The following is a 15,417-nucleotide window of genomic DNA, read 5'->3' on the forward strand; positions in this document are numbered from 1 at the left end:
TAAAACCTGGGGGTTACATCCCCAACCCAAACAAAGCAGGAGGGGTTTTAACATCCTTCAGCCCAAACTCTTGTAGTCATAATCCCTCAACCTAAAAGCTGGGGGGTTTACATCCCCACCCAAACAAAGGGGGAGGGGTTTACTGGTACATCCCTTAGTCCAAATTCTTGTAGCTTTATATCCCTCAGGCCAAACTCTGGGCATTGGGGTTGAGAGGCCTGGAGATCATCAAACGAAGTCCCTTGAACGGGAGAGGAATTAAGTAAGGAAACTTTACTCAAACTAGTGCTGGGAATTTGTAATGCCTTTGCACAGGGTACCTCATAAGATAATGCTGCACATTATGTTTATGACTGTTACTTATAGCGCATGGCGTGGGGGCCTGTGTCTTGTTGTCTTTTTCATGTCTTCTTTAACCTTCCATCTCATCAGTTCTAAGCATGCTGTTGCATCCTCATGACTGTCATGACCGTCAACTGAAATACAAAAGAAAAAAATATGTTCCAGAACTTGGACCAATGTGTTACTTGTCCAGGGCCTCATTAAGTTTTGAGTCACCTTTAGCCTTGTTCTCCACATCCGCAACAAAATTGTTACTTTGTGGGTGAATTCTACCAACAAAAGGCAATTTCACCCGAAGCATCAAGAGAAAATCAAGCATACTCAGCCCTGTATGTGTTACCGGGTTACAGCCCTTAACAACAGTCCTGCTTGTCTGTTGTTTGTACACTTCCTTGCAAAGTTTCAAATTGAACAGTGTAGACTTTGAAGCCCCCAGATTCTAACTACAGTCCAATCTCTACTAACGGACATCTCCCACAAGCCAAAACTTCAAGCAGACACCCTTCTTTAAGCCGACACTTTTTCTGGTCCTGAGGAGGTGCGACTGTAACACATCACTACATACCACTATCCTGAATAATCTTCTTCAGATGTTCTGCCATGAGGTTACGCAGTGCTCTCTTGTATGGAAGGCCCAGTCGGTGAGGAAATACCACAGAAGTATCCACCACTTTACTGTGAATCAACTGGGAAGAAAAAATGTAAACTTTTGATATACCGGTACTGGTAGACTATTAAAACTATAACAGTAACTGAACTGTGATACAGTAAAATTCCAAAAGTATCATCTACTCTACAGAAGCAATTGCTATTAAATTTCACAGAGTGAAAAAGTAGTGCTCCTTAAAAAGTGAGACCATGAATCAAACTCTGTTCAAAAGTAGCCAGTGATATCAAATTTTAGTTGACAAGACACTGCTGATGGCTGTACCATACATCCCACCATGGTTTGCCTTGCTTTGATTGATAGATCTATCTGACAACTGGTTGTCACTCAGACAAAGCTTTATTCAAGCAAACCCTTATGGCTCATGTTATATAATATTAGTTGGGGGGAAAAGGGGTGGGAGCCAGGAAAATAGGGGGTGGGAGAGGAAAGGGTGGGAAGCAGGAGTTCTAAGAAGGTGGGAATCATTTATTAAGCATTAAAATACTTTCAAAAACAAGAACCCAAAATGTTTTTTGACTTACATTTGACTTATTTTGAGACTTCTTGACTGATGGAAAAATGAAAATTTGCCCTGGGGCTGAAAGACTGAGGCCTACTTCAAGTAAAATTGGAAACCCTTTTACAGTGGTTACATCATAGGTCATGCAATGTTGTCACTTAAGCTGTCAAAAGACGTGAGTAACAGGAGAAGGTCTGAAAACAAAGGAAAAAAGGGAAAGAAACACCTAAGGATTGCGCAGCTATATGACAAGGACGTGTTTTGAGTCTCCTTATTTACAGGGGATGGGAACAAGATGGACAAGTGTGGGAGTCACGAGATAAAGGTACAGGAGGCGGGAGAGCAGGGTACGGAAAGTGGGAGGTTCTGACCCTCTGCCCTCCCCCACATATTAGATACAAATTATTTGTACTAGGTACCTTAGTTGCTTTGAGGTCACTCTCCAAGCTATGACCAACCAATATAGTGTCCCTGTGAATCATGCTCAAAAGCACTGCTTGTACTTCATGGATAGTTGTTGTCACACCACGTAGTGACTCTGCTGTTACCCCACTGAACCTAAGACAAACAGAGAACATTGTGCAAACTGAATTACAAGCATCTACCCCTTCTGTAGCATGAAGTGTCTAGGAGTATATCTACTTTTGGGATTCTAGATCACCACAGGGTCAACCCAGCATTAAATTCACCAGTGCTCATTTTACACTCCTATTTAACAAGATCAAGAGACACTCAGTGAGAATTAGTGCCTTGCCAGGAATACAAGGACCCTGACTAGGGCTCAAACCTAGACTGCTTGAACCAGAGTTCAGTACACTAATCATTACACTGTATTACCTTACTGTTACTACAGGGTTTACATGTATGCGTGGCGCACGATGATCAGTGAAAAAAATTAGTGTGACACATGAAAAGCAAGACAGTAAAAGACATAATTATGTGATTCATGTGCATTCATGAAAAAAACCATTGTTAAAATCAAAGTAGCTAAAAGTATACAGTCTAACTTATCTAATACGGACACAGAAGGGACAGAGCAAAGTGTCCATATTAGAGAGCTGTCGGTATTTGAGAGTGGAGTGTCCATAACAAAGAGGTTAGATTTGTATGAATTTGCTCCCTAGGGCCTAGATTTAGTGTCTGTCGTCCGTTTTAGAGAGGGTTCGTATTATAGAGGTATTTTTTAGAGGTAATGTATGAGAATTTTGTCAGTACATAGGAAACTGTCTGTATTAGAGAGGGTCTGTATTATAGAGGTTTTTGGAGGAAATGTATGAAAACTTTGTTAGTTCATAGGAAACTGTCCGTGTTAGAGGTGTCCATATGGAGAGGTTTCCATATGGAGAGGTTCGACTTTTGTGGAAGGTGAATTTTGTTTAAAATACGTGTGTGAAACAGGATCACAACTCCTGTTTCTACCCTCCTTAAATTTATGCATAAAGGTTCCAAATTGAATTTACTTTAGAGAAAAGGGATTTAAGTACAAGAAAGATATAAAAAGGCACTGCATGACTTTCAAATTATAACGTGACGTCATCTCTCCTGTTGAGACGTCAGTATGTTACTGTACCTTGTATTGTAGTCCACAATAGTTCTTTCAGGCAAAACAAATGAATCATACACGCTCTCTAAATTCCAGTTCACAACAGTGATCCGAGTCAGTTCCAAACCTACAGTAGTGTAGCACTAAAAGTATACAACAAATTATACAAAATTTACCAAAAATGTCTGTCTTTGTATGCTTTATTCATCTGGCCTCATGAACCCGAAAATTCCATACTGGGGGTGAAAATAGGTAAAATGCAAGACTTGCCAAGACACTGACAGAGATCCTTGCTTACTGTGCCTTTCAAAAACACGTGGACTCTAAAATTCAAAGCTCAACCGACAAATGCATTTTTCGTGACCGTCAATCAAATGTTCAGCAGCTCCTTCCAGCTTCTGACTACTGCCAAGCGTGCGGTAATCAAATTGTTGAGCACAGTTCAGAGAACAAAACAGTGCTCAGCAGTAGTCAGAAGCTGGGAGGAGCCGCAAAAAATTTGATTGACTGTAGTGAAAAACGCATTTGTCAGTTGAGCTTTGAATTTTAGAGTCCGCATGTTATTGAAAGGTGAGTAATGATTCGAGACTGGAATAAAGGCCTTATGAGTCCCATGGTGTGACAAGGACTGATGATCATGAATCTTAAATGATTTAAGACTCCAAAAAGAATGAAACTCCAGAAAATGAGGCTTTGTGACTTATCATAGAGGCTTCCAAGATTTCAAGATTGGATTAATGTTTCCAAGGCCCAAAATTCAACATTTTGGAGAGGTACATGTACATATATTTGAGTCTCACTCGGGAGAAAAAAGTGAGAGCACATTTTTTTGTGTGACATGCATTTTTGCTTTGAATTGACTGTGAAACAACTAATTCACTCACAGATTCATTTTTTCAAAAATTACTATACAATTTAAATTCAAGACTATTAACAGCACAGAAATATGGATTTGAAAACTTGCCATTTCACAGTCCATGGAAAAGATCTTCTTTCGTTGGTCTGTCAGTGGACTTACTATGGTAGTCATGAAACCATCTGTGTTGTACACATTATCACTCACATGAACCTGTCAAGAGGATGGATAAAAAATGTTAGAGCCAATCCAAGGTAAGCAGTAAGGGTAAAGGGCTTTCTCCAACCATGAATGCAAGAACGAGCCCAAAGAACAAAACAGTGTAGATGTAGTAAATGTGATAATCATTAGTGTTTTTACTAAAATCCTAATCCTACTGGCCTGAGTATTTTCCGATATTTACATGTAAATTAATTGGTCTAACATATTCATATTACATAGTATTTTGCTTAATTAAATGCTGAGCACTACTTACAGTTATTTCAAACTTGGCCTTATTTACCCTGCACTAATCCAGGGTCTTGCATTAATGTTATTATTAACATGAAGTTTTCATCATTTTTGACAACTCATTTCTTGGTCATTACTACCTGAATTTCATTGAATTTTAAAGCAAAATTAAACTAAACAACATTAACAAAAAACAGTAAAATATAGACCTTGCTTAGAGCAAGAAGTCATTGGGGTGTAGAGTGCATTGATCACGCTGGCCAATTTCCTATCCTAAAGATTTGTCTAGTACAGCGGAGTCCCGATTTGTCGAACCTTCAGTTTTTTTAACCTCCTGATAACTCGAACCAAAAGTTGTTTCCCCTCCTCGGTCAAACGCTGTAATTTTACTCAGATTTCTCAAACTATCCAATTTTTCAAACCAATTACATGTATGGTTTCCCATGGAAGTTCAAAAAATCGGGATTTCACTGTATATAATATCAGAAGCATACATGTATCACCTAGGTGATATGCTTCTGATAACATTCACATACAGTCAGGTTTAAATTACTGTTGGACCCCAAATAAAACCTAGTATTGTACCTCAAATTATCACTTATGGGGCATTTATTTGAGACACAGCATTTAATGAGGAGCAGTAATACAGTATATCAACAGTGCTTAACAAAATAATCAAGTTGAATAATACCTTTCCAACACAGCAGCCAGGACTACCTGCATCTCCTTGACAGCAGGAATAATTTGTGATAGGTTCTCCTGCAATGATTCATTTCAGGTCAATAATACATACATGTATAATATTGTCAAGCTAGCCTGAGTTTATCAACAGAGATGCCTCTCTTTATATACTGTTAAAATTAATCTCGCTCAAGAGACGCAGAAATGTCTGTTTTCAGGAGCTTTGATCCCCACAAACTTCCCTACTAAAAGCCTAACCCTATAGACATCAATATCTATAGAGCAGTTTTCACTTCAGTAGGTAGGTAAAGTCTGCATACAAGCCAGGCCGGCACTATCTCTGGTTTCATTAGCATGAAGTGACTATAAGTATTTCTACTCCCCCTGGATGGGATGCTAGTCCATTGCAGGGTTATCCCCAGCATTAAATTTGCCGGTACCCATTTATACACCTGGGTGGAGAGGTACTGTGAGAGTAAAGTGTCTTGTCCAAGTACACAACACAATGTCCCCAGTCAGGGCTTCAACACAGACTGCTCGATCCAGAGACGAGCACACTAATCATGAGGCCACCTCACCAAATGTAATTTGTGTTTGTTTTGGTCTTACATTCCTATATTCGAGGATTTACAGTATCAGAAAAATGTCTTTCAAATTCTTAAGACTGACGTAAACTGTCAAGACAAATCTTCACCTCTTTTACGGAATAGTTTCCCTGCATGATATACACATTCCTCTCTTGTTAAGTACTTCCCATCTTCAAGTACCACAAAAGGCTTGCCACAACGACAGCAAATCCTCCGTGAAGCTGAGGAAAAAGGAAGATTGTTCAAGAAGTATCTGATTGAAGTTGTTTCACATTTTGTTAAAGTTGGCCTTTAAGGATTAGCCTCAATTGATAGTTCATCATCATAACCTACTTGATTTAATTTGCAATAAGCCCCCACTCTCCCAGGTGTCCTCCCCTATTATTAGTTATTACCCTTTTTTTCTTCCAAATGAGGCTGACTGAGGCAATTTCTGAAGTTGAAAAACGAAAACAATCTAAAACCACCCACTAGTAGTTTTATTGTATAAGTGCTTTTTGCTAATATAAACTCAGAGTTCCCACTAGTTTTGATAGTTAAGGGTCCTTGGGACCCCCAGCTCCAAAGAGTTGGGGGTTCTTTTTGCTTTAAGAGGTCCTTTGCCTATAGTCTAGCGTGTTCACGTGACGTCATCAAGTTCTCAAATCCAGAACTAAAGAGCCCCTAAAGGTTTTCTCCTCATCAGGCATAAGAGGTACTAAATTTATATCTGTTTACAACTTTCCAGCGCAATAGCATCCTTCGTTTGGAAACCAGCGCAATTTGAATTTCAGAGTTATGGCAGAGCATGACATGAAGTTAAGATCGCTCTTGTCAAAAAATATACACTTATCTTGTGACTTTTAGCCATTTTAGGAGTTTAAGTATTAGGAAAAGTGCTTGTGTAAATGTTTTTTTGGTTCGGTTCAGATAATTAGTTGTCTAGATAGCCAAAGTAAGTTCCAGATGTTTACACCATTTTCTGGCCACCATATTGAAGTACTAAGGAGGTTCTCCAACATGGCGGCTCCATACCAGGTTCGATAATTTTGTGCGGAACATTTTGATGAATATCTCAACTTTGGGACAATGCACACACCTCAAACTTGCAGAACTGTCTTCTTTATTTATCGTCTATAATATCACAATTTCTTGACCTTATCCACTGAATGGTTTTTGATTTTATTTTCTATTGCATGACACTGAACACACTCTATTACTAAAATTTCCAGAACTCTTTTCCTGTGTCCCAAGGACGCACTTTGCCAAAAAACTGTGCATCCTTTTCACTTTTTGTGCGTATAATATGCACACCTGTGTGTTAATGGGAACTCTGTAAACTTCAAGAACAGCATAGGCACTAGTTGCTTTACTAAATGAATTAATATAAAATTAGAGTATTAATTACACGATATCAAATAATAAAGTAATTTCCAAAACCCAATGCTCTTGAGTTTAATTTGTACTTTTGCAACCAATAACTAACAGAGAACTTAATAACAAAGAGCAAATTAAAAAGAGATTCAAAGAGTGAAAATGGCTAATTAAAACAATTAATCAGAAACATAAATTAAAATACATGTAGTCAAAGATTTTCAACTGTGAGACATTGCCATAGCAACTTACCGGGTGAAAACTACAGTAACTGGTCAAAACATTATCATTTTCATTTGGTATTAAAGGCTCCTTTTTTATACAAACTGATATTGTTCCTTGCATATTACTTTAATGACAATAACAACAACAACAACAAGAACAAGAACAATGACAATTACAATGACAATGACAATGACAATGACAATGACAATGACAATGACAATGACAATGACAATGACAATGACAATGACAAGAACAAGAACAAGAACAGTAACAAGAACAATAATAATAATTAAAACTTTTATAGTCCAATTTTCCATGACATACATGATCAAATGAGCTTTACAATTAGATAATTGATTAAAAACAAATAAAATAAAATATACAAGTAATTAAGATTGATAAAATCACAAGGTGAACAATAGCAAATTATAACAAATTAGGTCCTAATCCTACTTTCTTAGATCCTAGTTTATATTGCCTTTGCTGTTGTTGCTAGGAATTATAAACCTCAAAGTATCACAAACAGAACAAATACTTACAGTCTTTGGAAGGCTGCTCCTTTCTACTTTTGAAAACAGCTTTTCCTGGTGCCAAGGGACATGGTCGTGGATAGCCATTCTCAACTAAGTCCTCTTCACTCATTAGATACTTGGACAGAAAATCATACATCACCTCTTCTGTAATACAATTTATTAGGAATCAAAAGAAATAATTGCATGTTAATAATAATTAATAGTTATACATTTATACGACGCTAATACTATGAAATATTTGAAAGTGCTTAACATAAAAAAAGGTAACAAACTAAAGTAAAGATCTATAAAAAGCATAAAATGTGCTAAAAATACAAAAATATAAAATGGCTTAATGTAACTAAGATTTACAAAAACTCTAAACAGTCATAAGCAATTTTAAAAAGATTTGTTTTCAATTGTTTTTTAAAAATGTCCAAAGACGAGCTAGATCATATGGCCAAGGGCAAATTGTTCCATAAAAATGAACCCAAGCTAGAAAAGGCGTGGTCTCCAAATGTAGTGCATTTCCCTCTAGGCACGGATAGAAGGGCTTGATCACAGGAACGAAGTGAAAATCTCAGATTAGGGTTGTGACAGAGGAGATCCTTTATGTATTCTTGTGTTTTGTCCGGCAAACAAGCTAACTAACAGGAACTATGTTTGCAACAATAGTAGATTCTTCCTAGTAACACCTTGAAGTTGGCTACATGTAATATTTCAATTCTCTTCTTAGTGTTTAAAAATAATTTATGGTGAAACACAGTCTTTCTTAGTTTGATATATTACTGCAGTTAAAGAGATTGTTTTGTGGAAGGATGATAATAGTCAGAGATGTTAAATATCTCTGACTGAATCATATGACCACTATTAAATATTGAATTTTTGGTGCATGACCTGTGATACATGCCAAACTGTTAAATGGAGAATTACTCACAACACATAACTTTTTAAAAAAAGATTTATGTATCAACTATGAATGTCCAATGTCTGCTCATGCAGTGATTGGTCTAACAATAGATTATAGACCAATCGGGGCATGAGCAGACATTGGACATTCACAGTTGATACTTAAATCTCTTTTTGAAAAGTTATGTGTGGTGAGTAATTCTCCATTTAACAGTTTGGCATGTATCACAGGTCATGCACCAAAAATTCAATATTTAATAGTGGTCATATGATTCAGGGCTGTCATTAAGTTTTGAGTCAACTGTAACCTTAACCCTCACACTCGGAAGAATCTTGTCACCTTTTAGGTGAATTGTATCAACTATAGGCAAGCTCACCCGTAAAACCACCATGAAGGACCTATCAAACATACATACAGCAGTAGCAGGTGTTACCAGATACAGCCCTTATTGACAGCCCTGGTGTTAGTGCAAAAGTAGCCAGTTAATCCACAGTGGCATTATAAAATAAGTAATTTAATCATAACATTTACCTGTGAGTTGTTCAGTTGGACTAACAGGTTTTTCCTGATTTACAGGACTCTTTGTACTGACAACAACTGCCCCTGACGACAATGTCTTAGTGACAGCTACCCGTGTTGCGGTCTCAGTTTTGACTGGTGACGGTGATTCCAGCTGCGTCATATCTCGCAGTTTTTTAATTGCATTCACACAAAGATTCAAGTACACTTGTCTTCTTGTGCTTCTGTCATACAATGCTTTCTCTTCGTCTACAGCCTGAACATCAAACATTAAATCTCTTAGACCTGTCTTCTGTATTCTATTGGGATCAACTGTTTCTGGTTGGTTGGGCTTTTTTTGTGTTCAATTGGGGAAAGCCATTTTTTGTTGGTTTGGTTGATCAACCTTTTCAACAGTCTGCAAACCAGGTTGAAACAGTTGAAAAAGCATTTGCGTGAATACATCATGTGATTGTAGCTCGCATAAGGACTATTCCCAGGAGTTACTGCAGCTGCATTTCAACCAGAAATGGTTGGAAAAGTGTTCTATTGAGAATGGTCAGCCGTATCAACCCAAACCGGTTGTGGTTGAAATGGTTGATCCAAATAGAACACAACCTTACTACGATTATCATTTGAGTAAGGTGGGACGAAAGTTTGGTCACCAAGTTTTAAATAAATGTAAAAATCGTGTTGTTGTCACGAGCAACTGGCTCCATATCCATTGGCAACTTGTCGGCCTTTGACGTCATTGGCAGCAAAACACGCTAAATTGTAGGCAACGCGACAGGCGACGCATGGCCGTTGATATTGTTACCAATGGAAACGAAGTAAGTTGCCCATGACAACACCATAATTTTAAGGCCAAAACTTCGTAACCAAACTTCCCCCGTGCCTTACTCAACTGATAATTGTAGTAAGTTAATAAATATCTCTTACTTATAATAATTACTAAGTTCAAGGTCTGCTCCATAAGTTACCAACCATGTTTTTCCCTTTCAATTTATGGCCCTGGAAGCACAAACTGCGTGGGCCATAAATTGAAGGGGTAAAAACAAGGATCCGTGACTTACAGAACAGAATGAGAGGATGAGTTAGTAAGACATCAATTGTATCTCTATGTGTGTATAGTAGAATATCGCCCCACTAAATTGGCCAATCACGGTGCACATAGTATCTAATAAAGAGGCATAATAAATAACAGTGACTGTCTCTAATTACATGTTAAATCTGTGTTTAAGATGCCTATTAAAAGGACAAAGCAATTAGAAGTTTCATTTCTACTCTCAAAACAGGGTTACCCAGCTTTTAGCCTCCTGTTATCTATCTTCTAAGGGAATTTCAAATTAGAGAGAGGTACTGTGAAGGTACATAACATCACTTTTAACAACAACTAAAAGCATCTTGCCCAATGACACAAAGCTAGCTCAAAACCTTAAAATAACAAAGGAATGGCAGTATATCTATTCCTTAACTACCAACAGCTAGGAGTTACCTTTTCAAATGCTTCTTTCTCAGTGGAACATATTCTAAGGTACTCATCCACAATCCTGTCCAGGTACCTTTGCCGCTGACTTTGAGGCACCTTAGCACCATACTCCACAGGAATCCTAGGTCTCGGCGAGGTTCCTGCAGGGGTATTACTCTTGAGGACATGGGCCACCCTTTGTTTGGCAGACCTGTAGCTCACCGCAGAACTGACAGAGGATTCCTTTGGAATACATTCATACATTTATCAACCATCAACAATATCAATGGTCTAGCTCTTTACTATGAATTTTATTGCCTTTCCTGCAAAGCAAAATGATCTGTTGATCTGATTCTAGACCTCTCTATCTATTACGTGTAGCTACAGCAGCATTCTCTGATCCCCAACAATATTGCTCAGTGATGCAAATGAAAGTCCATTATAGGACAATAGCTTACCAAACTACAGTGAATGCCCATTTTCAACAAAATCCAAACTATGATCAAACATTTTGTCTGTGATAATTGTTTTAATCATCAATGATAAATGTCAGTTTGCAGATGAATAAAATATCTCTTGAACAAATTGAACAGTTCCTAACTGATTTATGGGCTCATTCTCTTGAATGCTTTTGTGTTGCAATGCACCTTTAGGTTTTATTAACACTTAAACATTCAGATTAAATAAAGTTCAACACAATGTAATGCCTGAGAACATAATTACTTGTCGTTGCCATTTGTTTTGCTAACAAAAATGGTGACTCAGTTGGCCTTGATAAGTTAATAAAGATGGTGAATTTTAAGCTCGGTAATAAAATGTGAAGGTGAATTAATCAACATGACACGAGTGAGAGACAAAGAAAAATTCTGAGTCCCCGACAGGAATCGACAGGGGACTCAGAATTTTTCTTTGTCCCACGCTCGAGTCATGTTGATTAATTCACCTTCACATCTCAGTTGGCCTTATTTACATTTAAGAAAAGACAACATAAATATTAATCTGTACCATTGTACTTTGCATACAAAACATGATTACAATAAAATTAAATGCTCTTTTAATACAGTTCTTACCAAACTTTCTGGGGTTACCACAGACTCATTCTTCTTCTGTATGGCTGAGAGCATCTTAGGGTACCTCCTAACTGGATTGGCATTTGATGATAATCTCCTTGGCAACTGTAACATAAAAAATCTATAATTTTTTTTGTATGTACAATATCTTGCAAATAGTATACCATTATTTAATTTGTCAGTTTTATGTGCCACATTTTAATAACAACAGAACAGCCCACTCCATGTGTCCATAAAACTTGAAATTCACTGTGGTTGTCAATATTATATCGAATTGATAATAATAAGAAGCCAGACACTCTGAAAATTGACTGGCTGTGAGAATAATTTTCCCGACCTGGTTAGCTCAAGGAAGCTTAATGCACCTTTCAATAACATGCGGACTCTCAAAGCTCAACCAACAAGTGCTTTTTTCGCTACAATCAATCAAATGTTCGGCAGCTCCTACCAGCTTCCAACTAATGCTGAGCACTGTTTCATTGTCTGAACTGTGCTCAACGATTTGATTACCGTGCGCTCGGCAATAGTCAGAAGCTGGGAGGAGCTGCCGAACATTTGATTAACAGCAGCAAAAAACACATTTGTCGGTTGAGCTTTGAATTTTAGAGTCTGCATGTTATTGAAAGGCGCAGTAAAGAAGTTCATTTCAAAACGTTTTGGCTAATGGCTAATGGCTGAATACCACTGACAATGAAAGCTGTCAATAACAAGTTCCAGAGCTCAAACGACATCCCTGCTTGATGCACTTGATTTAGAATGAAGTTTGTCTACAGACACTAAATACCACTCTACTTACATGACTGGATGTGTGCGCAACACGCTGCTTTTTCCCCAGTCCTAATGCATTTGCCATTGATGGCTGTTTTTCCACACTAGTCTCTTTTGATGTCGATGGCATCCTCTTCCTAGGCAATTCATGCACCTGGTTTTTAACCGGTGATTGTGAATCCTCTTCCACCATACTGTCATTTTGTATTGGTAATTCGAAATCATCCCAAATCCTCTTTAGGGAACAGTGTTCTTCAGCATTCATATCCAAGTTGTCTGCACTAGACATATCACTTTCATCACTCGACAAAATATGAATAGGTGTAGTTATTTTTGGTTCGATTTTCCGTATGCTTTTACTCTTGTCTGTTCCTTTTTTCTCTGTTTTGTGTGCTTTTAAAGTCTTCACTGGAATTGCTTTTTCTTTGCTTTTCTTTTGCTTTTCTTCTTTGTCAGTTTTAAGAGCTTTTTTAGTGGGACCAAAGAAGTTAATTTCAGTCTCACACAAGTTGTGCTTTTTCTTAGGCTGGTGATGAATGCTTTCTTTCATTGACTTTTTAATGGGAGATTTTTCTTCTAATTTAACAGGGCTGTCAAAAGCAGCTTTGTGTGCCTTTAAGTGTTGAGAACTGTTGTTTAGAATTGATTTTCTAGAATTGTCCGATTTAGCTGACTTTGAAGCGGATGTGAAAAATTGTTGCAATGTTGCTTCTTGATTAATACAACCTTCATCCTTGTTAATAGCTTTGCAACCCTCTTCACTCTTCATGGGCAGAGAGTCAATAGAACAATTAGCATGACATGGCAACTGTTGGGATTTCCTTTTCTTTGTAGTGACATCCAACAAGAGTGTCTTATCTCGACATCCGTCATCTGAAATTTGAAGTGTCACAGATTTCCTTTTTCTTGATTTATCAGATTTGTTAGATTTCTCCTTAGTGACAGCGAGGTCATGACTCTCACCAACACAGTCAAGTCTGGAGTCTATGGACATTTCACCTCTCTCCTCCTTCACCTTAACATTGTTATCAATTACTCTTTCATTTGAATCATCCTCCTCAACTTGTTCAACTTTTACTGCCTTGTAAGCATCTGCAGGTTTGATATCACCTTCATTATAGCTCGAAACAGGTTTATCTTTGGTATTATTTTCAGATGATTTTATACAAGTTGAAGTGTTGCTGTATAAACTTAACAAAATGGAAGAATTTGACACCGGAGACTTCAAATCTGTATGTTTTAAAGCAGCCAAATTGCTATGGCTTTCCCCACTTGGTGGACAGGCTGTCAATCCTATAATCTTTTTCTCCTCATCAGTAAGAGAAGCAAAGGGCTGCTCAGAGTCATCTGGATCAAACATCTCTACATTGCTGTCAGTTGTTACATCTGAGGTAACTGTGGCTTTCGTTTGTTCCAAGTTGTCTTTAGGCAAAGATTCTTCCACAGTTGACTGTTGATCAATAACAGTCATCTCTTCATTTGGTCTTTTAAGAATACCTTTAATTGCAGTTGTTGTGTTTGAAGGGAGTTTGTCGTCATTGCTGTTACCAGTCTCCTGAGCTGGTTGCAACTTGCTTGTCTTGTTTTCTGGTGTACTGGTTTTATCTGCATCTTGCAAATTGTCTACAGCAGAACTTTCAGGACTTGATGTTTTGGTTTTATTAACAGTGTGTCTTTCAAGAGGACTATTATGTTTATGAGGTGAGATTTTGCTCTTTGAAGTCTTCAGTCCTGTTTATTTTAAATTAACGAAAATAAACTTGCTCAGTAAAAGTTGTTCTTTTCTACCATATTAAATAGTAATTTTTCTTCATCAGTCTGCGTACATGTAAGGGTAACTCCGAATAATATATAGATCTTTCAAAGAAAATGGCATAAAGGAACTGTTTATACAACTTGTGGCTATTCCTGAAGGTTCCTCTTCCTTCGATTAGAAATGCACTACGTATATACAAATAGCCATAGAGAAGGCACCTTATATATATTAAGTAACTTTGCCTTCCAAAAACATGCGTACTCTGTTTAATCAATGGGTTTGTGTTTTTTTTTCAAGTTTACCTCATAGGAGACAGAAATTTACTTTAACAGGGTCCAATAGGTCAGAAGGTCAGAAATACTTACAGTGGTCATAGTTTAGCAAGTTTCAGAGAGAGGCATTAGGGTTTTCAGTTTCAAAGTAAATGTAATGTTTTGGTTATTTTTCAAATCGGTTTTTTTATTTTTGCATTTTAAAGACATCTTGTTTTTCAAGTTTTGACATCTGCCGCATTTTTTTTTCCCCCTTTTTTAGCATTCAGTTTTCCATTTTTGGTGACAAGAAAAGCAGTTTTTCAGTTTTGGTTACTTTTTGCCTTGTTCCTAGCCCTCATCATTTCACCTCATTCAATCCACATTCGTTCAATGTGGTGTTTCATACAGATAATAATTGATGTTCAAATCTAATTACAGATGTATAAGCTTAATTTGTCAATTAAGAAGACTAATCAAATATAATAATAAAAAGAAATATTTTCCCCTAAACGCAAGACTAATTTACAACTCTCTGATTAGCTTATAGTGTAAATAAATAATTTAACAATCACACCACTTACTGGCAACTGATTATATAGCCACTCAAACTTATACTTATTTAAATCAAAATTGCAGCTGAACAGCTAATATAAGCTTATGACTTGAAAGTTATTAAGTTTTAATTAATTTAATTAATTATAACTCGGTATTATTCTCTAAAACTGTCAGTTAATATTACTACTCTAAAATATATTCACAACTTCCTAAGCAAAAAGAAGGTGTAACATCAACTCTCATACCGTTAGAAAATATTTTCGTATATAATAATTTCATGTTTAAAGAGCTACGAAAACTCTGCCTACCTGGTTTACTATGTCGAAAATGGCAAAATGGCCGGTGGCACAAACCATGGACAAAGAACGGGCAGTTTGTACTCCGAAAATAGCCTGCTGTTGGAAACATTACTGCGATAAG

The 15,417-nt window shown here is 37.1% G+C and overlaps 1 protein-coding gene across 1 annotated transcript; it reads right to left on the minus strand.

Annotated features, from left to right (window-relative positions):
- Positions 1 to 17: 17 nt before the first annotated feature.
- Positions 18 to 15,405, minus strand: LOC145467326 (uncharacterized). The gene is made up of 13 exons (XM_081450875.1): positions 15,306 to 15,405; positions 12,461 to 14,163; positions 11,665 to 11,769; positions 10,622 to 10,837; positions 9,160 to 9,403; positions 7,746 to 7,883; positions 5,736 to 5,849; positions 5,052 to 5,119; positions 4,019 to 4,123; positions 3,082 to 3,197; positions 1,931 to 2,069; positions 908 to 1,028; positions 18 to 476 (listed from the first exon to the last, which is right to left on the minus strand). The coding sequence occupies exons 1-13, from the start codon at positions 15,403 to 15,405 to the stop codon at positions 361 to 363; spliced, it is 3,285 nt and encodes a 1,094-aa protein (XP_081307001.1). The 3' UTR covers positions 18 to 360.
- Positions 15,406 to 15,417: the final 12 nt, after the last annotated feature.

The sequence above is a fragment of the Orbicella franksi genome, chromosome 14 (genome assembly GCF_964199315.1).
Source record: "Orbicella franksi chromosome 14, jaOrbFran1.1, whole genome shotgun sequence".
NCBI lineage: Eukaryota > Metazoa > Cnidaria > Anthozoa > Scleractinia > Merulinidae > Orbicella > Orbicella franksi.

Bases quoted from the DNA above. Each gene is read 5' to 3' on its own strand.
- LOC145467326 (XM_081450875.1), bottom strand. From the start codon at position 15,405: ATGTTTCCAACAGCAGGCTATTTTCGGAGTACAAACTGCCCGTTCTTT. The intron at 11,770-12,460 runs GTAAGTAGAGTG...TTTATGTTACAG, and splicing joins TTGCGCACACATCCAGTCAT to TTGCCAAGGAGATTATCATC. The intron at 4,124-5,051 runs GTATTATTCAAC...TCCTCTTGACAG, and splicing joins CTGGCTGCTGTGTTGGAAAG to GTTCATGTGAGTGATAATGT.